Source organism: Rhipicephalus sanguineus, chromosome 3, assembly GCF_013339695.2.
Source record: "Rhipicephalus sanguineus isolate Rsan-2018 chromosome 3, BIME_Rsan_1.4, whole genome shotgun sequence".
Lineage (NCBI taxonomy): Eukaryota > Metazoa > Arthropoda > Arachnida > Ixodida > Ixodidae > Rhipicephalus > Rhipicephalus sanguineus.
The window spans coordinates 4,456,589-4,480,384 of NC_051178.1; the positions used below are offsets into that span (position 1 = coordinate 4,456,589).

At 47.4% G+C, this 23,796-nt stretch overlaps 1 protein-coding gene across 1 annotated transcript in view; it reads right to left on the minus strand.

Moving 5' to 3' along the window:
• LOC119388420 (alpha-2A adrenergic receptor) overlaps nt 1–23,796 on the minus strand; it is a 152,003-nt gene that overhangs the window by 101,234 nt on the left and 26,973 nt on the right. The window contains exons 2-3 of the mRNA XM_037656123.2: nt 14,269–14,399; nt 1,706–1,755 (exon numbers count right to left, since the gene is read on the minus strand). Of these exons, the coding sequence (XP_037512051.2) occupies nt 1,706–1,755; nt 14,269–14,399 (181 nt within the window). The remainder of the gene's footprint in view (nt 1–1,705; nt 1,756–14,268; nt 14,400–23,796) is intronic.

Consider the following 23,796-nt stretch of genomic DNA (forward strand, 5'->3'; position numbering starts at 1 on the left):
CAATGAACTTTTGTGCTGTTTAATCATAGACACACTGTGCATTCTTTCCTTCTCTACTTCTCCGGAACTTGTATCGTGCCCCATTATGTAGGAATCTTGAGTTTTGGAAACGGAGCAATAAAACGAAGTCAGGAGATATGTTGTGGGTGGAAGTCATCCCTTATGCTCTTGATCATGCAGGCTGCGTGCATTCAAACGCACTGCGCAGCACGAGCGGACAGAAAAAACATGAATGCGCGACCAAGCACAGCACGCGCGCACGCGAAAAAAAAAAAAAAGAACGCGCCACGCACACGAAAAAAAAAAAAACGGCGCGTGGCATGAAAGGAGAAAAAGGAGGCGCCAAGAAAAAAGGAAAAAAAAACGGCGCCCGGCATGAGAGAGAAAAAGCGCGCACGCTCCAACGAAAGAAGCGCGCTCGAAAGAAAAAAAAGAAAGAAGAACGCCGCGAGGAGTGCGAGGGAAGGAGAGGGGGGAAGGGGGCGCGAGAAGAAGCGAGCGGCTGTTGCCCTGACGTCGTAAACAACGCAATCGTTACGTAACCGCTGCGTCGATGGATGGATGGATGGATGCTATGAACGTCCCCTTTATAACGGGGCGGTGACAAGTGTGCCACCAGGCTCGTAAAAAAAAAAAAAACAGTGTCATCGCCGCCATTACAGCGCCGCCACTCGCCAGGGCCGTAACTCAACGGCTTTCTTGGCGCTCTCGGCGCAAGCGTCGGCAGAACATTTGAATTAAGCGTCCTAAGGGAGGTATTCTAAACTTTCGCGGCCTATAGGTGGCGCGACTGTACATCCAACATGGCGGTCGTTGAGATTATCGGCCCGCTGCAGACGATTTAGGAACGTACATGTTTGGCGAAGAGTTCAGTTCTTTGCGCTTCGGCTGCACTGCGATTCATGTTTTTGTGAAAGCAGGGTTGCGGTGACATAATAAGTAAAGGAATGTCGGGGCCACTCAGATCTCAGAAAGCGCAGCAGTTTGCAAGCACAAAGCTTTCGACACTACATCGACCGCACGAGACCATCAGCTGTTCATTGATACCAAAGACATATCAGGATTAAAGACTCGCTTACTAGACAACGTATATGGTTAGGAAAAAGTAGTGTTCCGTACTGCTACCCGCCGATCGTCATTGTATGCACCTCATCGTCGACAGCGATGATCGACGTCTTCTTCACAGTGGTGTCGGCGTTAAACCCACCGATTTGCGTGATAAGTTTAGGATAGTGCGTGGTCGGGGGCCAGTTCGTTAAAAAGGTGCTTGTCCAGTGTGGTGTCTGTGGGATCATTCAACGAAGCCATAGCGAGGTTTCGTTTCAATGCCGCTTCAACTCCTACAGCCCCTCTTCCAATCGACAGAGTCTCGAGGGCTTATCGATTTCAAGCCATGGGCGTAGACTTCGCTGGTCCAGTGTTTGTGAAGGAAAATAGCTGCGTAAAAACATGCACTGTAGTGCCTACCTGTGCTTTAGTGTGAGCAGTTCACTTAGAACTTTCCAATCACATGTCTGCACGTTTCGTACGAAACTGTGGCCTTTTGTTAATTGTGTCACACACAGCTTACGCCCTTCTTCTTCGAATATATTTCATGTAATATTGTCGCATAAGTGCGCGTGAGTTGTAGGGAATCTACATTTTTTTTTTTGCCTGAGGAGCAGGTTGCATTACATGAGACGCTCATGTATGCCAAGATACTCACGTATGTCCTCTCCAGACTTTGGTTGTGAGCTGCAGGACTTATGGGCGGCGCTGCCTGCATAAAAAAAGTATGAATATTGATAGTTTTCAGGTTAAGCAGAGAAAACATCGGTACGCTTAGACTTTTCTACAGCCTAAGGGCAGGGCGCATGTATTGTGTTCGTGTAAGCACATTTCATGCGATAAAGAATCAAAAAGAAACCCTAAGGTTGGTCACTCGCCAAAACGACACTTCTTAGCATTAACTAGGATCACTAGAGCTGGCCAGGACTCGATGATTCTTGTATGACACCCTCCTGTAGCATTTCACGTACTTGATCGTCCATTATCTAGCGCTCAGACGGAGATACTCGGTAGCGTTTTTGTCAGATTGGCTGTGCTGTTCCTGCGTATAATCTTTGGCGCGCACGAGACGTGGGGATTGAGAATGCATGGTCACTTTGCGACAAAGCGAAAACCAGGACGGATTTGAACAGAACGTCTAGAAGCATACGGTACTTGTTGGGAGTAACCTGTCATCCATAAGGGAAATAATTCACCTGCAATGTTACTGAGGACAGCCATGGTCATCGGCGAGTATTCCTCGAATCAGGCGAGTCGTAGCAGTAGCACCGAATCATTCGATGAACTTTGCAGTAGCGCCGAGAGCTGTGTGCACGGGCTAAATTTCTGGCACTCTTATCACAGGGCATTTCAAGCAGCCGCACCAAAAGCGTCCAAACGGTCCAGCGCTTCTTCGAAGCAATCCAGAGTCTGGTACCAGGAGGCGTCCTTGACGGCTGCGCCTGCGCCCTGTCTCAAGGATCAACGTCACGTTGTGCGCACTACAAAAGGAACTACGTGGTCGTCACAGCTTTCACTTGGCAGTAGCGGGGAGCTGTTTGCATGGGCTAAACTTTCTGGCACTCTTATCACAGGTTAGTGTTGCAGAGATATGGGGTATTTTATTACCTTGTTACATATCTTCGCTTCGTCGCTGCTGCCAAACAGTGAATCTGGACTTTTGTTTTGTTTTGCCTTGTATTTTTATGTGGGCGTTGGAAAATGGCAGAAGGCAGTGCATGACAAAAGGAAGAAATGAAGGCAGAGCTGCTAAAGATAAAAGAAGAGATGAAACAAAAGTTGAAATCTTTTCGCGATTCCCTTGAAAGGGATTTACGGAATGAAATCCCTGAGCTAAAAAAATTCGGCAGATCCCACGTACCGGGGGAGTCGATGTGATGCGAAGCATGCGGTGGGAAGGTGACTATGGCGTAATTTTTTTTACTGAGCGAATCGTTGCAAAAAGACGCTGAAGATTTGTATAACTTTTATCCGCATACATATATGTTGAAGAGCCGCATATGTGTTATATAACCAGTTGTTTGCAGTTGGGTAACGCTGACAACGGCAGCGTGGGTATTATACCAACACCAGAAGCCGTAAGCTGGTATGCAGTGCTTATACTTGTCCCTTGTGATAGAGAACGCACGCACGTTTCACGAACCCGTGTGCATGTGTGGAAGACGTTCCTGGCAGTTCTTGAACGAGGTCATCATCCCCGTGATCAGTGAGCACCAGCAGCTCGTCATGACTAGTTATCGGATCAGGTCGTTATCGCGGTGACGAGAGGTCAATGTGCAGTGAAGTATGTGGTATAGTACAGCCGTTGGAAATCGTGGATGCCTCTGTCATTTCGTCGACAAATTGTCTATAGATAGAGCCGGCGACATGTTGGAATCTGAAGTCACCCTTCGCGTTGGTGAGGTATGGGCCGTCGAGGCTGGTAGGCCTGGATAGGTCTACGTAGACCAACATCAGTGGATGGCGCTTGTCGCATTCGTAAACTACCTGGGCGTATGAGGCCTCCGTAGCCTAGTCTACAAGGCGGTTGTCAATCAATCTGACATCATCCTCGGTCAGCATGAGGCTATTGCCCAGCCTCGTAAGAAATGAAGAGGACACTGCGTCGTTCTGGCAGACTAAGTGCACTTTACGGTGCGATGATGTGAATATCATACGTAACGTTCGTTAATGTATTTCTCCGGAGTCGAGCAATGCTTGAATATAGCTCGCTGAATCATAGGGATACAAATGTAATGTTTATTAGACTGCTATAAAAGCGGAGCTAACATTGGAACCACAGACGTTAATGTGATATGACGTCTGTATCGTAGGAGTATACGCATCGTAGGAGTATCATGTGTAGTGTTTATTGCTTTCTTGTAAAATTAGATAGCAAGCACCACAACCACAACTGACGTTGCACTGCCATTACGCCTGCAGAGGCTGTTTTTCCAAACCAGTTTATAGACCAGGCGTGGGTCTGTGGTAGAATACCTGATTGCCACGCAAAATGCTTGGGTTCGATTCCTGCTGGAATCCTACTTTTCATTCTTTCCATTCGTCGGGTCAACGCTGCCGATTTCGGTTTTTCTTAACGCTCTCGCATTTAATGTCTGTTCTCGCCGTTCCTGGGTGGATATAAACTGTCAATCACCTGTGGCGCATACCCGTACCCCGCGGTCCGTGGTAAACGGGTATGTGCCACACGTGTCTGGAGGGAAGGGTTTGACGACGTACGCGACAGCATTTTTACTTTATTCGTGTCATGACCCGACAGTCGTATTCGTGAAATCATGTTACCCTCCCATGCAAATTTTGGTCGGCACCAAGTTAAGGAGGCAATCATGAGAGCCCCCAGACGTAGGCGGCTAGATAGATAGATAGATAGATAGATACGTAGATAGAAACGCTCAAAGTGCCAGAGGTTCGCTAAGAAATGCTTCGCATTTAAAATGAGCAGCGTCAGACGACGCAAAGCCTTGACTTTGCCTTCACTTCAATTGAGGAGCACAAGAAGAAACTGGACGATGTGATTACAAAAAACAGGGATCTTGAAAGTGAAAATGCTGCTCTTCGTGCTGAGTGTAAATGTCTTGAGAGCAAAGGCAGGGATCTTGAAACAAGGTTTGTTCTTGCTGAGCAGTACTCGAGGAAGGCAAACCTGTCGGATATATGCGGAAGGGAAGGTCAAGGACTAGCATTTAGTGTAACAAAATATAGATTGATGGTATGCAATGATCCTGGCGATCAGGCGGTGTCAATACAGGGCCAAGAAATACCGAGGGTGAGGGAATACAAGTACCTTGAAGTATGGGTAAATGAGAGTGATAGATACATGGAAGTACAGGAAAAAGCCTCGGCAGCAAAAGGAAAGAGGATTGCTGCAATAATGAAGCACAGAGCGTTGTGGGGATACAATAGGTACGAGGTGATTTGAGGTCTGTGGAAAGGTGTAATGGTTCCGGGGCTAACCTCTGGGAACTCAGTGGTGTATATGAGGGCAGAGGTGCAATCGCAAATGGATGTAAATCAAAGGACTGTGCGACGCCTCGCGTTGGGTGCTTACGAGTAGACGACAAATGAGGCTGTAAAGGGAGATATGGGATAGGTAGGCTTTTGAGGCAAAGGAAGCTCAGAGGAAAACAAAGTTCGAAGAAAGGCTAAGAAATGTGAAGGAGAGTAGATAGGCAGAGAAGGTGTTCCGTTATTTTTACAGGAAGAGCGCGGGCACACAGTGGAGAAAAAGGACTAGGAGGCGCACTACTAAATATACGGCTGGTTGTGTAAGCAATATGTCAACAAAGAGCGTTAAAGGAGTCCTGACACAAAAATTTTCGCCCGGCGTTTTTTTGCTGCAATGTGTTGCTGGGGGCCTGTTAGTCATAACACGGCACATCGTTTGCTGCAGCGCGAGACAGATAATTAATTACAAGCTCCTCATTACCTACACAGCCTCAGTTTCGGTTTGACACAGCTCCAAAAACGACAAGCCGCATGGTGCAACTATCTCCCCCGAGCGAGTGGAACGCTCGGTCACGTGAGCACACAGAACAGTGACGCATTTCCCCCGGTCTGTCGTCGTCGGGCTCATCGTCGTCTGATGGCGACGATTTTCTTGCGGCGGGGATGGAAGGAATTTTCGACGAGGAGAATCGCTTCAGCTTTGACCCGCTGGTGAGGAGCGATTCGTCGGGAAGCGCGTCAGAACAGAAATGGCGGCTACGACGTCATCATAACTTGTACCGGCTGCAACGGTTACGTAGGGGAAGTAGGGGGGTCACCCCGGGTCACCTCCGAGGGCGTCAATGCACCAGGTGTGGCCTATAATGCTGGATCGTGCTCGCGAACTTCAAAATTCATATAAAATACCTTCCAAGCTTTATTCGCTGTCGATATTTTGCAGATGGTACACGCACGTACACGGGGATCGATCCAGCCGGCTATCGCGGCCGCGAAAGTTTGTGTCAGTACCCCTTTAAGCGAAAAGTCAGAGAGGCGGAGAGGATTTACTGGACGGCAGCTATGGAGAAAAAAAAACAGCTCTGAGTAACTTCCGGAAGGGCAAAAATAAAATAAGAAGGGAAACATTTTACGATATTCCAAGGGGAAGCGCTTTACTGTTTGAAGTGTAGCGAAAAGGAATGCCCAGCGCTGCAGCCACATCGCCAGCTCTGCTCGAGGCACGAGCTGGAGCTGCCAAGCCTGTGTTTGCTGAAACGCTGCCTGCGCCTGTACAGCTCTTGCTGTCCCTGCTCGGACGCTCCCGGCCCAGTGTTTTTATTATATTTTTGGTGGAGGTGCGGGGCGCAGGCGCAGGCAGCGTTTCAGCAAACACAGGCTGGGCAGCTCCAGCTCGTGCCTCGAGCAGAGCTGGCGATGTGGCTGCAGCGCTGGGCATTCCTCTTCGCTACAGAAGCGAGATCGGGTTGCCTTAGAACAGATTCACTAAAGAAGAACAATGCACATGCTGCGGGGAAGACAAGGAAACGGCGGAGCATGTTCTGATTGAATGTGGAGATATCCACCCAGTTGTACGTTTGGGCGCACGAGCTTACATGAAGCCTTGAGGTTTAGGGACAACAATGGAAAGCGGAACACGCCCGCGATAGAAATAAGTAAGAGACGGTTGGAGTATTGGCGGCAGAAAATTAGAGAGAAAGGACAAAACTCACACCATCTCCCGCTAAAGGGGACCATGAGGCTAGAGCCCGCGTTTCAGAGGTGGAGTGGTGAGGGGGAAAGGGGAGAGGGGAAGTGGAGAGGGGGAATGGAGAGCGGGAGGGGGAAGGGAAAGGGGGAGGGAGAAAGGGGAGGGGAGAGGAGTGGAGAGGGGAAGTGGAGAGGGGTTGGGAAAGGGAAATGAGAGAGGGAAGGGAAGAGGTGATGTGGAGAGGGAAAGGGGAGAGAGGGAGTGGAGAGGGGATGTGGAGAAGGTTGGATGTGGAGTAAGGGTGGTCACGCCGCACACCACCACCACCACCACCACCACCGGATTGAACTCCGCTATAAGATGCTTCACATCTAAAATAAGTAGTGGGACAAATAAGTACATTCTGCCGTAGAGGGCAGAGAGCTTGTATGTGAATTGACCTGTTTTTTTCTTTCAGCAGTAAAAGATTTATTGGAAGTGGAGGCATTAGGCCAAGATGAAAAAAAAAGGAAAACATTTTTTTATTTGCCGAGCCTGTTGGCACACTTGTCACCGTCCCTTTTTAAAGGGGACGCTCAAAGGATCCACCAATCCATTCGAACACTACAAATTTTTGTATTTTTTTCAAAGCTGGTATTGTCGCGCGTCATAGTTAACCCTCAGCCTACGCACTTTCACTGCAACTGCATCTGCAGAAGCAAACGAGGGAGAAAAGGAGTCTGTGAACGAAAGGGCTTGCTCGAAGAAAAAAAAAACTTCCTGGAAAGCCGTACTGCAGATTTTCGCATATCCTTGGCGTATGTCGTCTAGTGGCCTTGCAGAGAGACGAGTGTAAGAAGCTTGCGCTGTATCTGTCTAGTCGGTCATGGCAAGTTTAACTCTTGCCGCCGTCCGGCTGCGCACAGCGGGCTGGATCTCATGTGCTTCTATCATCGAACGGCCGTGCGCGTACGAGCGCAAGCCTCCGAGCCTGGACGCCGCGGATACCTCGATTACGTGCCGAATCGCGAAGAGCTAGGAAGAGCACTCCTAGCGGCAACAAAATCAAGCTGGTGTGATCGTCCGTGGTTGCTTTCTGGAGAGTGACCGGCCACAACTTCCAAGCGATCAGAAAAAGGCTTCGCTACGTCGTCGGCACGGAGCCGCCCAGCGGCCGGTGTGAGTGCGTCGCTGGAGCAGGTGAAACAAGCGTCGCAGAGATTTTGTTTCTCAGAAAAGAATGTCTGCTTGAGTAAAGTACAGTCCGAACTGTGTATTTCGCTTCATGCGGCCAGAGCTGTGAAATATCTAGCGCGAAGGCGAGCCGCGATACCAGGCCGACGGATTCAACGCACGGCCGGCAGTGCACTGGCAGTAGTTGCATGTGCATCGCTTAGCAAGACGCCTCGAATAGAAGACATGTATTTTTAATTTGTGTCTAAAATAACGACGATCAAAATCGCACAGGAGATGCATTCTGTGATGGCCAGCTGTCGTTCATCGCATAGCCGTGTTCCTCGAAAAGGCCTAGCGACGCCGTCGGTAAGAAGCCGGTACAGGCGCGGCGCCGCTCTTCTTCGCCGGCGTTCCTGGATATGTGCTGCTACTCTGTGCACCGCTGCTCAATGAAAAAATATTGAGTGGCCGTGGTTTGTGTGTGCTTAGGTATATTTTGCGGCTTTGTGCATCACCACTGCTAACGCGGGTGCGGCCAACATGAAGGAGTGCAGGCGAATAATTGGATAACCAAAAAAGGTCAGATCAGGCGGCTTTATACTAAAACATCGGTGTGACTCATGGCGACTTGCAGCCAACCTTAAAACTTGAACGCGTATGCTGTGAAACTCTTTGCACAAGCACGGAAAACATAAGTTTCCTACCGGCACTACTTGGCAGGTGAAGATGAAGTGCCTCTATATAGCGGGTGGCCGGTGTGGTTGTGCAGCGCGAGCAGTTGGTTTGTGTGGTGTTTTATTCTGCATTGGTTGTGTGTGTGTGTGTTTGTGTATGGGTTTGTTTCTGTATATGTTATGGATACAGTGTTTTCTACGTTGATTAAATTCGAATTTCGAGGGATGATGGTGCAATCGCACCCCTTACTTTTTTTAAGCACCAAAGTCGGCGTTCCGCGTCGGTGGGATAAAAATGAAAGCTTATCGCTGGCGCTGGGCAGTACGCGGCATTTGGGCACCGAACAAAACCTCACCATCGAAAAGGATACGGAACACAGAATCACGATGTGAAAACAGCAGCACCGTACACTTCCACGCGGCGCACGAAACCCGTGTCCACACTGACGGGGCGACGGTGCTGCCACCTATAGGTTGATCTCGCCGCCAATATTCGCTGGAAATCTCAGCGGGGTAAATAATCAGGCACGTAGGCAAGGGGGGGGGGGGCGGGGGCCCGGCCCCCCCCCCCCCCCCCCCGATATTCGTCTAGCCTTTTATATTCCCGGACAACATTTTTTTTCTTGTTGCCATGAAAAGACTTTCTTTCGAATAATTAGGCCTTGGCCCCCCCCGAAAAAAAATCCTGGCTACGTGCCTGTAAATAATTACTACCGTTTCTGCGTTCGAAAACTCAGCATGACAGCAAAATTTTACCTCGACTGGTGCGTAGTAAAAAAAAAAAAACCAGAAAGGGTAATGCTCTAGAGGACAAGCAGTTTACCCCCTTTTCTGGTTATGTTTGTTTAGTGTGTACACTTCGTCTCAGAAATGACGCGCGCTGCTACTCGGTGCGGCCGCGCGTATGCGTATTGACGTTTTCGCTGACGGCTTGACTCGTGCCTCGAGAGAGTAACGACGCCGCAACAAGCCCCCCATGACACAGGCGGAGGCAACCTTGGACGCATGCGCACACAAAGTGGTACAAACACAGGGAAGGTGTGCAATGCCACATCATCTCATTGTAACAGCTTATTATTTTCAAAAATAGTTGGAAAGCTCTAAATAAAGGTGGTTAAGCATAGTTACAGGAACTCTTGCGAAAGCAGAACAACGATAGCTTTCACAAATCACGAGAAAGGCTGGCGACATCGCTATCAATTCTCAGCGTTGCTGGAGGAAAGGTATACGTACGTGTTTAGAGCCTTTCAGATTGAAAAACACTGCATGTAAAATAACTACGTGCTTTTGAGGTTAACTACTGCAGCTACAAACACTGCGAAGGGTGAGCTTTCTGTCGCGCCGTAAAAATATTGTTCGAGAAAAGTCAGTTGTCGGTACCTTTAAAATACAAAACAAAAACTCACGCTTTCTACGTGGCGAGGAGGTGTTCTACCACAGAGCCACGCCAGCAGTGCCCAACACTCTTGCGGGAAAAGAGCCTAGACATGGATTGCGAGGGCATGTGTTAACAGATGTAATATTGTGTAGAAGAAGAGTAGTATTGCACCATGCGTCACACAAGGCTAAGTACGTAACGAGATTGTGGTCCAAAGCTTCCCACCGATTTCAAAGGGCTCGGCCACAATTATTCGTCGTCCTCATCCGCCGCAGCAACAAAAAGGTGTACTACAAGTACCATCATAAACAGTATGAGCGGGGACACGCGAGCGCGTGGCAATTAGCCTCAAACCCGACGATTCGCGACGGCCTTTGCCGGTAGCAAAGGGCGCCGAGGTGCCGCTAAATATTGGCGCGCCCACGTCGGTGATAAAAAAAGCGGCAGCTGATCGCGTATCACAGGCCGTTCGCGTCATATAAGGAAGTTATGAAAAGCAGGGTGCGGCAGTGAACTGTGTGTAGCTCCGCGAAAAGGCCTCTTTCCCATTCGCTAGTGTTTGTGCGTGTAACATACAATCAAGTTCGATCAACCCATATTTCAAAAACAAAAAAATTCGGCAGATTACACGTACCGTGGGAGTCGATGTTATGCGAAGCATGCGGCGGGAAGGTGACCGTGGCGTAATTTTTTTTACTGAGCGAAACATTACTAACTGACGCTATAGATTTGTATAAATTTTATACGCACACATATATGTTGAAGAGCCGCATATATGTTATATAACCACTTGCTTACAGTTGGGTAACGCTGCCAACGGCAACGTGGGTATTACCACCAGAAGCGGTACGCTGATATGTAGTGCTCATTCTTGTCCCTTATGATGGAGAACGCACGCACGTTTCACCAACCCGTGTGCATGTGTGGAAGAGGTTCTGGACAGTTCTTGAACAAGGTCATCATCACCGTGATCAGTGAGCCCCAGCAGCTGGTCGTGACTTGTTATTGGATCCGGTCGTAATCGTGGTGAGCATCAGTAGTGAAGTATGAGGTATAATACAGCTGTTGGAAATTGTCAATGCCTTGGTGATTTCGTCGACAAATTGTCTGTCGCTATAGGCCTTCGAGGCTGGTAGGCCTGGATAGCGATCCGTGGACGTACATCAGTGAATGGCGCTTGTCGTATTGGTAGACTACCTGGGCGCATGTGGCCTACGTAGCCTAGTTTACAGAACGGTTGTCAATCAATCTGGCATCATCCTCAGTCAGCAAGAGGCCATCGCCCAGCCTCGTAAGGAACGAAGAGGACACTGCGTCGTTCTGGCGGACTAAGTGCATTTTACGGCGCGATGATGTGAATATCATACGTCTCATACGTAACTTTCGTTAATGTATTCCTCTAGGGTCGAGCAATACTTTATTATAGCTTGCAGAATCATAGGAATACAAATGTAATGTTTATTACATTGTTATAAAAGCGGAGCGAACACTGGAACCACCGACGTTAATCTGATATTTTATTTATTTATTTATTTATTTATTTAAACATACTGCGGACCAACATTCTGGTCCAAGCAGGAGTGGAAAAAGAAAACATCAAGTGAATGGTTACAGCAAAAACAAGAATACATGACTTTGTTTCAAACAAAAGAACACTATCATTCTTACGATAAAAGAGGCATCACGTCTGTGCAACAAGATTACAACATATGGGAACGCTAGACACCAACAAGATAATTTTCCAGTGACGTAGCAAAAAAAAAAAGAAAAGACGAACATGAGAACGCTAAAAGAGGCATCACGTCTGTGAAACAACATTATGACATTTTGGGACGCTAGACACCAAAAAGATAATTTTCCAGTGACGTAACAAAATTTTCAGCGGTAAAAATCTCCCGAGGCAGTGAATTCCAATCTGTGACTGTTCTAGGAAAGTAACTATGTTTGTAGGCATTAGTTCGTGCAAATATGGGCGCCAATGATCGGTCATGTCTACGACGGGTTGTCCTAGCAGTAGCTGGTTGGACACAACACGGTACATTTATTGTAATTTTTCCTGACATAATTTTATGTAAAAACGTTAAACGGCTCAACTTTCTTGTTGTTTCTAACAAAGGAATGTTGTGTAACTGCATTAGTGAACTAGGTGAGTCGAGTCTTCTATACTTGTTAAAAATAAATCTGATCGCCTTACGTTGCACTTTTTCAAGAAGCATAATGTCCTTTTTTGTAAAAGGATCCCACATGACTGCAGCATATTCGAGCTTAGATAAAATGAAAGTTTTATATGCCAAAAGCTTTACGCTTGAGGGGGCATGTTTTAATTTTCTTTTTAAAAACCATAATTTACGGATCGCTTTTGTGCAAATGTCTGTTATGTGTGGTGTCCAAGTAAGGTTGCAGCTGAGAGTAATGCCTAAATATTTATATTTATCTACTTGTAACACTGGACAGTCATGAAGAATATAGGGGAAGATGACCGGCTGTTTCTTCCTCGTAATGCGTAGCAGAACAGTTTTCTCGGAATTCAGCACCATATCCCACCTACTACACCAATCATCTATTGCCATTAGCGCTGTCTGTAAAATGTTTTGATCAGCCGTAGAGGATATATTTTTGAACAAAACACAGTCGTCTACAAATAATCTAATGCCTACATCCTGGGGTACAACATCGACCAAGTCATTCACATAGATTAGAAATAATAGTGGACCCAGGACACTTCCTTGGGGAACACCAGAACTGACATGGAGCACCGCTGACTCAGAGTTTTTTATTGCAACAAACTGCACACGATTAGAAAGGTAAGCAGCGATCCACTGGAGAATGAACCTTGGTAGCCCTATTTGCTGCAGTTTGTACAACGACTTCCCATGAGGCACTTTATCAAATGCCTTGCTGAAATCTAAGAACAGTACATCGACTTGTCCTGCAAGATCCAAAACGCATGAAAAATCATGAACGGTTGTGATAAGCTGTGTAATCGTGGATAATCCTTTACGGAAACCATGTTGATGGCATGTGAGGATTTTTTTGTTTGCTAAAAAATTGTTTATATATTTAGCTACTACATGTTCAAGCAGTTTACAGCAGGAACAGGTAATAGAAAATATGACGCCTGTATCGTAGGAGTATCATGTACATATCTTAAAGCAAAAAGGCGCACTGCGGGACAAATAGAAGGGAGGAACCGACGACACAAAGCGCACACTCACAACTGAATGTTTATTGAAAGAGCACACATAAATACGTTACAAAAAAGGCACGTGGTGCGATTTACCTGGCCGAAACCTCCCTTCTTATGTCCTTGTTCCCGCAGTGCGCCTTTTTGCTTTAAGATATGAAGCGCTACCAACTAGCCCAAATGGCTGTTTTGCTAGAGTATCGTGTAGTATTGATTGCTTACTTGCAAAATTAGATAGCCAGCACCACAACCACAATTGACGTTGCACCGATATTACCCCTGCGTAGGTTGTATTTCCAAACCAGTTTGTAGATCTGGCGTGGCTCTGTGGTAGAATACCTGATTGCCACGCAGAATGCTTGGGCTCGATTCCAGCTGGGATCCTAATTTTCATTATTTCCATTCATCGGGTCAACGCTGCCAATGTCGGTTTTTCTTAACGCTCTCCCATTCAAGTTACCAATGTCCATTATCGCCGTTCCTGGGTATCAACTGTCAATCGGCTGTGGCGCATACCCGTACACCACGGCCCGTAGTAAACGGGTATGTGCCACACGTCTCTGGATGGAAAGTGTTTGACGACGTACGCGACAGGATTTTCACGTTATTCATGTCATGACCCGACAGTCATATTCGTCAAATTCTCTTACCCTCCCATGCCAAATTTGGTCTACACCAAGTCAAGAAGGCGATCATGAGAACACCCAGATGTAGGCGGCTAGATAGATAAATACGTAGATAGAAACGCTCAAAGTGCCAAAGGTTCGCAAGAAATGCTTCGCATTTGAAACGGTGCCGTTGTTTGCTGCGTGTGAGCGCTAAAGCAGGCTTACAATATGAAGCTGACATTTGTCATGTATTTCGCACATCGTAAAAGCATAGACGATGTGGGAGCGACATCAGTTGGCGGAAAAGCGTCATCCTCTGTGCTCTATATTGGACAGATGGAATTGGGGTTTGAGGGTACGTTCCCTCTCCTATTGCTCTCGAGGGTGCGCGCATTTTCTTCGAAACGCGCAGTGACTGCTTTAGTGGCTACCTCGCAGTTGAGATTGCAGTCGGTCTCCTTAGAGAAACAGCCTCCATGAGGACCGCTCCGCTAGCTTACGCAGTGCTGCGCAGGCCTGCCGTTTTTTCGTCCACTGCCTAGGAGAGATGAAACTACCAAGATTGTGGGCGGAAAATTGTGACGGCTTACTTGCCTTCAGCGCTGACGACTTCCACAGCACTGCCGAAAAGGATCTCTTTGTAGCCGTGCCTGAAGGAGGGGCTCCGGAAGGCATAGATGATAGGGTTGCATGCCGAGTTCATGTATCCAAACCAGTAGCTCTGAAACAGCCAAGCAATCGAGCCTGATCAAGTTAGGAAGATTTGTTATGCCTAAATGAAAGCGTCACAAATGCGCATTTCAGCCTGCTGTTGCGAAGCTGTGCATGAAACTTTCACGTAACGTTGCTGCTCAGGTCTATCTCAAAAGTAAAAAAAATGTAGACAATACCCAATGGTCATGCAGGAGCCACAACGAGGACTTCGTTTTGTAGCGGTACCTAACGTGAGTGGTTGGTCTTCGGTTTGTTCAAAATATTGGACACATTTCGCGAGCGAAAGGAAGCCTCGGTCGGGAACCACTACGGAAACGTACTTTTAATGAGAACATTGTCGCATTGGCATAAACCCCAGGATATATTTTTCTAAGCCTGATTGTGGTCCACTACGGTTCGACTATCGGAATACGATAAATGAAATAACCTGCAAAACTGAAGCATTTTACATGCCCTTATTGCCGAGAACTATAAGACAACAGAATAAGCCACCATCAGATGCTGCAATGATTATGAATATGTTCTAACGATGCATTTTGGAGCTCAATACAGCTGCAGAAGGAGCGATCTTATGTGTTTGTGCGATTGAAAGTGTTCCGGCAATTTATTGTACGCTGGGCGTATTGTCACCACGTTCGTTATTGTTTCTTTGTTTGTGTTCCCCCACCCCACCCCTCAGTGTAATGACTACGAGTACTGTGGGTAGTGTGATAAATAAATAAACAAACAGACGCATTTTCTGGCATTCGATGCCCAAATACCACACAGAGCCCGAAGCACGCATCAGTGAAGTTTCAGGCATACGTATGGATGATGTTTGCAGCCAGACAGTCGCGAATGCCGTGCTGAGGAACTGCCGCCAGATCAAGAAGGTGTTTCCTTTTTTTATCATGATAGTCATAGCGTATGGCGCAAACGCCCAGGTGGTAACCCAACGCGTCCACTTTAAGGAATGCATATAGAATGCAGAAAATAACGCCGCAACACTTATGAACGGTTCGTGGGCGTCTGTTCCTGTAGGTACGAAATTTCAAACGGAAAAGTCGCTGGGCTTACCCTTTTGCACGACTTTTTGTGGACAGTTGATGTTATCACTCCTACTGAATAGAAAAGGGCTGGTGCATTGTGTGAGCATAAATGAAACGCACCGGCGCAAAAACCTTGGGGCATATACTCTTTTCATACTGGTTCACCTAGTGTCCTCCTCTGTTGGGCTTTATCACACGCTAAAGAAAAAAAAATATGGTTGATCCCTCTGATATTGGAATCGGTATAGAACACGAAAGTGAAACACTTGGCACATAGGCGGAAGTCTTGGAAAGACTCGCGACCGGAATACATTGTCCGGAGACACTGCATTGCACGCGCCGGAGCATCGCGAAAATCACACGTGAACCACAGGCGTTCGCAAACCGTGCAGGCGAAACCGAACGGGGTGTCACTGAATTGTTTGGTGAACTCGTGGTCCGCTGCAGCGAAGGGTGCATGATTTGCGGGTCATGGACCATCCTTTGGGTGTGCTGGGCATCCTGCGTCGTATTGTCGAGCGGCGTCCCGCTGGCGGGTCGCTTCGGCGAAGGTACGATCATTTCGGTCTTGGTTCGGTGTGTGTATGGCAGCCAGTTGGGTCGCGATGCGGTCAATTTCTGGAAAGCGAGAGGCAGAGTTCTCAGCTTGAGCCGTGAACGCGCGAAGGCTTCCCGCTCCCCCTGGCGTGTCCATCGCTGCACCAAACTCACTTGCGCGACGTTAGCTCGCCGACGTCGTTGTATTTCGACGGCGCTTATAGCCGTAGTTCTCGTAGTCGGTCCCACCAGAGTCGTATCAGTAGACAGCGGAGAAACACCGTTGGTCCATATGGAAGCTGCACCACGCTGCACACGCTAGCACAACGCGAAAGACGAAGCACGGAACTGAATCGTCACAGAGTCAAATCAGCGCGTGTAGTGCGTCGCAATTGCAGCCTCCGCGATCAACTTCAGAAACATTTCCAGAACTAATTGCGGAGGCCACGCTCCGCTGTGCTGAGTAGGGCGAAAGCCACCTAGGTGGCGTTGGTAATGCGTCTTGACGCCAGCGTCTCTTAGAATGCTGGCATGAGGCGTCATAGTGCTGAGACCACCGAAGCGTTCACTGTCGGTGCGCGTTAGTGTCATGATGCAGTACTTCTCTTTTCTGCTCGTAGGCGGCGGCACCGCCCTGAGCAAGAGCGCATGTACACGGAAAAGTGTTAGATATATAAGGCGCGTCTGCGTAAATCTCTGCAAATGCGTTTGTGGCGCAATGGGTTAAACGCTCGACGATCTATCGCCGCGGACCGAGAGGTCGTGGGTTCGATTCCCAAATTTTCCATGTTTGTGGAACTTTTTCTTCTGGTTTTTTTTCTTTGTATTATGTTCGTGTACATTTTAAGAACGTCATATCCGTGACGGAAATACGTCAGTGAAGTCTTGGTGGGCCCCGGCATAAAACACTTTCGTGTTAAAAGATAGGGATGGCGCAAAGAGGACGGGGACGAAGTGAAGGCACGGACTGAATTCCAGCACGGCGCCAAATTCCAGCTGTTTATTAACAGAAACCACGCCGATTTACGTAGGCCTCCGAAGAAGGAAATCTCATAACAGAAATAGAAACATCATGAGCCACTGAAATAGAGTCGAGACATGCGCGGAAACTGCACTGACCCGTGCTGTAAAATCATGCGAGCACACGTGCGAACACGTGTCCATCAGAGGACATCAACCCGAGTGGGAAGCAAGAGGGCCAGCGCACAACCTGAACTACTCTGAGTTTCTTACTTGTGTCCTGAAGGAAAGAAGGTCACTTTTAAGTGCTCGTTTTTTTTTGTTAGACCCAATATTAATGAGGACAGGCAATAATGCCAAGTAAAGTATAGGGGGTGTAATTTTAGTAATTAGGATATAAATGTGAGGTGTTTAAAATAAGGGCTTGCCGTTGTTGAAGCAGACAAGCAGGGATAGGTTTTTCTTGATGCGAAATGATCGATGCGAAAGCCCGAGATGCGACCAAGAATAATTTCAAACCGTCGGACGCCTTGCCTAAGAAGCAAAAGTCTTTGGTCCTGCGCTTGCTAAAGGAAAGAAATGTTGTTGTGAATAAACACAATTCAAATTCAAATTCAAAAAAGAAGTAAGCAAGTCTGTAAACGATGACCTTCATGTTTTTTCACCGGCAAGGCACATCGTGCCCGCAGAAGAGTGATCGTCTCCGAGAAGGGCACGTGGAAAGACGAGGTCAGCAGCTATGTCCAACGATGCCTCAACAAGCTGGAGTACGGGGTGGTCAAAGTTCCCAGGCCGCAACGGCCGGCTGAGGAGCGTCAGCTCGCTGCTATCACGATCACGCCTTGGCGCACGCTGGCGTCGAGCGTGCAAGGTAAATGTAAATGGTAGCGAAGCTTCCATAGAAGCCCATACGTTCAGAAAATGGCTGCTCATCAGCTGCTCATGGGGCTTAGCGCCATGTGTGTGAGGAGGGAGCACTTCCGGCAAAACAAAAAATAAAGCGGATGTGATGCAATATCCGGTAAAAAAGTGACGTCATTTTGTCGTCATTAGCGCGAAATTTGACCTCAAAATATTTTTCTTAGGCCCCTGATCGCTAACGACTCGCGCTACGGCGAGCCGGCAAGCCCTTGGCGAGTGAGCTTGAAGCCAACGCTAGCTAAACTATCGACCCGTGACTAAACAGCGGTCTTTAAGTGTACCACCGTTCCATTCGCCTTGGTTACACTAGGAAACCTTATTCTTGGAGCTTTTATTCTGCGTTCGTGTCATCTTCCATAGCGTGAATAAAGTAGACAGCAGCGTACCTCTTATGTTTGCAACGTTTCTGATTTGCTTCGAACATGCGCAGGGGACTTAAAAAGTGCATTGCATGTGGGCTTCAGTTCTAATAAGAAGAAATGACACCTGGTCCCGCCAAAATAATGATATTTCAGTTTTATTAAATGGTCACAATAACGCAATTTTATCACACCCTACACAATGCGCAACAAATGTCGTAATAAGTATAAAAAGTGTGTACACTACATGCATACGTTTTGCCTTATGTTCCGATAAATTAACCTTACGTGTAACGTATCAAGACATGCGTATTGTAGCGTGACAGATAACTTAGCGATCTGCTCACCGATAGCAGGAAATAAAGTTGGCACTGCGTGTTCACGAACGAAACCGGGCAGCAGGAATACTGATTCATGAAAATCCAGCAAGCACACTACTACGAATCGTTGCCCTGGTGTCCTATCTAGAAGAGAGGGCTCGCCAGGCATACGCCTGTTGCTATTGCATACTTGGAACACCACATCGTTTCTGCGAGTACCGAGGAAAGCATTCGGCGTGAAATGTTAGCCGCGTCGTACCGTTGCCCGTTGAACACCGCAGCCAACACGTTCACCAACGATGAAACGCACCTCGCAACTTCGCGTACACCAAAATCAAATTCTCACCACAATAATTCACAGAACGTATGCAAGTGCGAAACACCAGAACACGTGAGGGGGCGTATCGTTGCAGACGAACTTACGAGCGCGCCTTTCGATGCACCGCAAGGGCTGCACTGAATAACAATGATGTGCGCCTCTCTTCAGGGGGCGCTAAGAAAAAGGTTTTTCGTAATAATTAAACACTATCATGCATTCTTGGCACATTGCACCTACAGACAGCACTGCTGTTCAGAAAATAAATGTAAGTTGTAAAACATTAGGATTGCTTCGCCCTTGAATAAAACTTGGTTTTTCGGTATTAGTGTTTGTTCCCTCCAAACATAGTCGCGCTTCAATCGCAGCACCCATAAGTCCCCTTGCTGGTGTCGTTGGCAATAGGTTCTGAAACGCTTTTCGCCCGAAGCTTCGCGACCTATTTGAATCGATTTGAAGCGTGTGCGTGGAGGAGGGTGTTGCAACCCTCTCCCTTTGTTGCTCTCCTTGATAAGAAAGCGAGGTATAAACTTACTGCGTCATGCTACCTCACTGCTCGCTCTTCGACTTTTACTACTCTGCAGCGTGTAGCGAGGCGGCAGTGTTCCGGAAACTGACGCATCATGGTTGCGGCCACATTTGCAAGACACCGCATACATTACTGTGGTTTTCGGCTTCCTGGAGAAAAATATTGTGCGCTTAACTTTCCATTAGCACTGCGAGAGCTTTCTCAGACTTCTGCCCAGGCCAATTCTCTATATACCAACATGGTCGGAGCTCGAAATGCATTCAGAAGAGCTTATGTTGGGGCTAGTTAGAAGATCTTAGTGGAATAAGCAGCGCTGCACAGTAGTAATATCAGGGGGCGGAAACTCCCTACACTTCCCATGGGACGCGCGCTCGCATGCTGATACGCTGCGGCAGCGCCGCTTCCACCACTGGCGGCTGCCGTGTATCTACTAGAAATAATTCACAAACAAAACATTTCTTTCATGACGTAACTGATGAGGTAAGCAAATAGAGAAAAAGGGCACGAAACCGAGAGGAAGAGGGTTGCCACGGAAGCTCTCCTCTCCCGCTTCGCAGGCAAGGGGAATGCGCTCGTGCTCTCTTGCAGGTCGAGCGGCCAGCGGACCTGCAATTGAGGTAACGCTTTTTTAAACTTTGTTCGTGTGTTGGGAAGTGGACCAACTAAAGCTGACCGATTTCTCAATAAAACAAAACTCGATGAACACAAGTCAAATTTAAATCTTTTTTTAATCACGCGTCTCGTACTAAAAAAGAGAGACATACACATAGTGTGAACGTGTCAGTCTGCAAAAGCAGCTTTAATTCACAACTGAATATTGTACATAATGAGCAAACAATGAATCAAGAATATCGTAATGAGGGCGAAAACTTAAGAATCACGAGGAGGCCACGTCGTACTTGACTCAATCGCGTCTGTTATGACGGCGCACATAATTTTCTTACAGATCTTGAGCACCAAACAAGAGAGAAGTTCAGGGGAAGATGGACGCTTGAAGGGATGAGAAATTGTTGAACAGGGAATACTCCTGGAGACAATGTTTCGGCAGTTTCACTTGTCTTCATCAGGGCAGCAGAATCGCCTTCACGAAGAAAAGCCCACTTGTCGAAACGTTGGCTCCAGTGACATTCCCTGTGTAACGATTTCTCAGAGCATCAGTGAGTCCATTACATGTATTTCAGTGACAGTATCAGAAGCAAGTGCCCACATAGTTTCCAACTGGATACATGCATTTCCATGAACAGGAAGGAGCTTGTAATTGCTTCACATCATTTGAAGTACATGCCAAAAGTAAAGGATGAACTGACTACGCAGCCTAACCAACACGCATTCAAACCTTTCAATATACGGATTTTGTCGGCAGCAGGTACACTCTGAGAAAAAAAAGCGTATACGTGACCCTTTTCGGAGAGTTCTAACTTGCCACGTATAGGACGGTTTTAAAGACTCACGGTGACTCTCTTGGTGGGTCAATGTCGGCGCGCTCTTGGCGTGTTCTCTGACTCTCAAGCAAGAGTGGTAGGACTCTTATCCGAAGGATCACGTTACCACTTATTGGGAGTCAGACGACTGTTGTCGGTAACCCTCCTACAGGGGTCAAGTGAACAACACCGGAGCGTCAAGCGACTGCACAACTATTTTAAGCTACTCATTTGACTCTTGCTGTACTTTTGCACGACTACTCTTGAAAATAGTGAAGTATTCATTTTAAGCAAGACCAATAATACTTGCCGTTCTGCCCAGCGACTGCAAAAAAAAAAAGATAGTTAAATTTTAGCATTATTTGAATAAAACTCGTCAGAACAACACATATTTTCCAGCAAAGTTATATAGAAAGCGCGAAAAGATGGTCTTTGATTTCCAATTAAGAAGTTTGGGTATTCCTCATTTACATGCTTCTATGAGTATAGCCAACTAAAATGTGTGACTGATGTGCATAGTGTCATATGGTGCAAAGTAAACTGTAGCAATCGGCATCATGTTTCAATCTTTATTCCTTATGATCAAGAATAAATAAAAAAGTGGTGACGGCTGGAGGCATCAGACTTGTGACTTGCTAGGCTGTCGCTCCTGTTCAGCGTGAGCACCATAAAAACGGTATCTGAAAAGCAGAAGGTAATATTATCAGGAGAAAATGAAATTGCAGTAAAAGTTTGCAAAATCTACACAGTAAGTAGTTCACACGGACATAATAAAGGCTCAAAACAAAACAACAAATGCAAACAGGCATGGCAAGGAACCAAGTTTTTTGCCGTTATCTTGTAAAACACAACTTGCAAATAGTAGCTTTTGTAAATCGTCACTTGGCGACCAATTTGCAGCACAAGATCATGTGAGCCTCTTTTACACAACAAACGAAATTGGTTTAAGCTCCTTTGCGTGGGTGCCACTCACCTCTTTTTCTACGTCGTCTTGTCCAACCAAAGGAAATGTAGGACCGACTGCCTCGTTCGTTTGATAGGGCGAACGCCGCTGTTCATTTTACCATCACGAGCGGTGAGGCGCCAGACCAAGCGACACCTTCGTTTCCCCGAGTGTGGCTGTCAAGTGGAATGAAGAGGCGGGAGAAGTGATCCGGGATTCTGGGAATAACGACAACATACACACTGCTTATTTGTATTTAAAACCACCCTTTGTTCAACAAACCGTTAGTGTACACAGATTGTTTCGTTCGAAATAATTTCTCAACGAAAACAAATTTTCACGTAAAAGGCAGCGGGAACGTCGTTTCGCAATAGGCACTGGCTATGCACGAATGAAAGCACTTCTTTTCTGAGAAATCGCTTCAAAATTTGATTTCAGAATAAGCACGGCTTTGCGCCAGCATATTCCGACACCCAAGCACATCCTCCGGCAGTCAGGAGCACGCCGTGAGCGGTTACTGACCGCATGTTTTACAAACGTAACCCATCCTTAAATACTCAGCAAACACATTCGAGTACGAGTGCCCGAACGACACCCAGCGCGCGCGGCCGCCGTCTACGTCGAGATCAGACATGTCATATGCTAGAATTAGCGCACAAAACTCCCACACTCACGTACGCTCACTTGATTCTGTTATACCGTCATCGCAGATGTTGGCAAACCACGAAAACAGCGAACAGAAACGAAGAAAAAAGTGCACGACGGCGACCGCAAGAACGCGCGACGTCGAAAGTCTCTAGCTTTTTCGCCTTACCGGCGAGGGGTGTCCAACTTAAGTGACTAACGCGTACGTGCTGAAAGCATCCTACTATATATGTGCACCTGAAACTACCGTCTTTAAGCCAAGAAAAGCCATAATATATAGTTCGTCTAAGCGTTCTGTAGACCGGCTTTTTTCCACGTTCCCTCGTGCGGAAGCACGCTGCACAGTCAAGGTTGATGGAAATGTTCTTATGAAGTAGACTAAAGCGCATCTCAAAACGACATCTTGCACCTTCAGCAGTGCATACACAATGTGTTATCAGCAAAAAATCACCTTTGACAATTGTTTGCATCCCTCACTTTATGGGAGCTTGTACAGCAACGCGCGTACGGTCCCCGCGGACGCAGGCTGCTGTTGGAAATGGCTGGCAGATAACTTCCGCAGAGCTGCTTCAGACGCCCAGCTAAAGCTGTTTAATTAGTACCTACGAAAGCAGTACACTCACCGTTAGCGGGCGCATGTTGTCCGTGTCCGCACATCCATGAATATTCCGCCCTCCAAGCGTGACTTCGAGCACGGAGCCTGGCGTCAACGCCACCGAAGATGCGCAGTTTTGTTCGAACACAAAACTGCGCGACAGGCAACTGACGCAACCTGCGCAACCGACGCAACGCATTCCAAAAGACAGAGCAGACTGAGAGAGGAGGCCGAGGCGCGGCGCCAGCCTGGCTGGCTCCGTCGGCGAGGGAGGCGAGCCACCGCGACAAAACGGGGCCGAACGGGAAACGCGCGATACCTATGGCGCATACGACGACGCCTTTATTACGGAAGCCAATCGAAACGCGCTTCAGGAGTGTCCCGTGACTCCAGCCCAAATGCTAACTCTCTTTCTCTCCATCTGCCTTCCAAAAGGGGTCAAATGGATACCCGAAGAGCGTCACGCGGCCATGACCCTGTTTTGACTCGTTTTTTCTTAGAGTGTAGACTGTCGTCCTGACGAATTAGTCTAGCGACACTGCGCTTATGTCAATCCAGCCAGGCTGGCAGACAACTGGGTTTGCTAATGAACTTATGCAAAATGAATACCTGCTCAAATAATGGACCCAAATATTTGTGCTCACCCGTTGTCACTAGGAAACCTGGAAATCCCTGGGCTAACACACCACAGAGCTGCGCAAACATGCGGTGCCCCGAATTAGCCATCTTCGTCTTATGCATGGTTGACCTGCTCGACGGGGCTCACTGCGGCTTCCCTTCATTGCACGCTACATCAAATGTCTTATCTTTCCTGTATTCATACTTAGCAC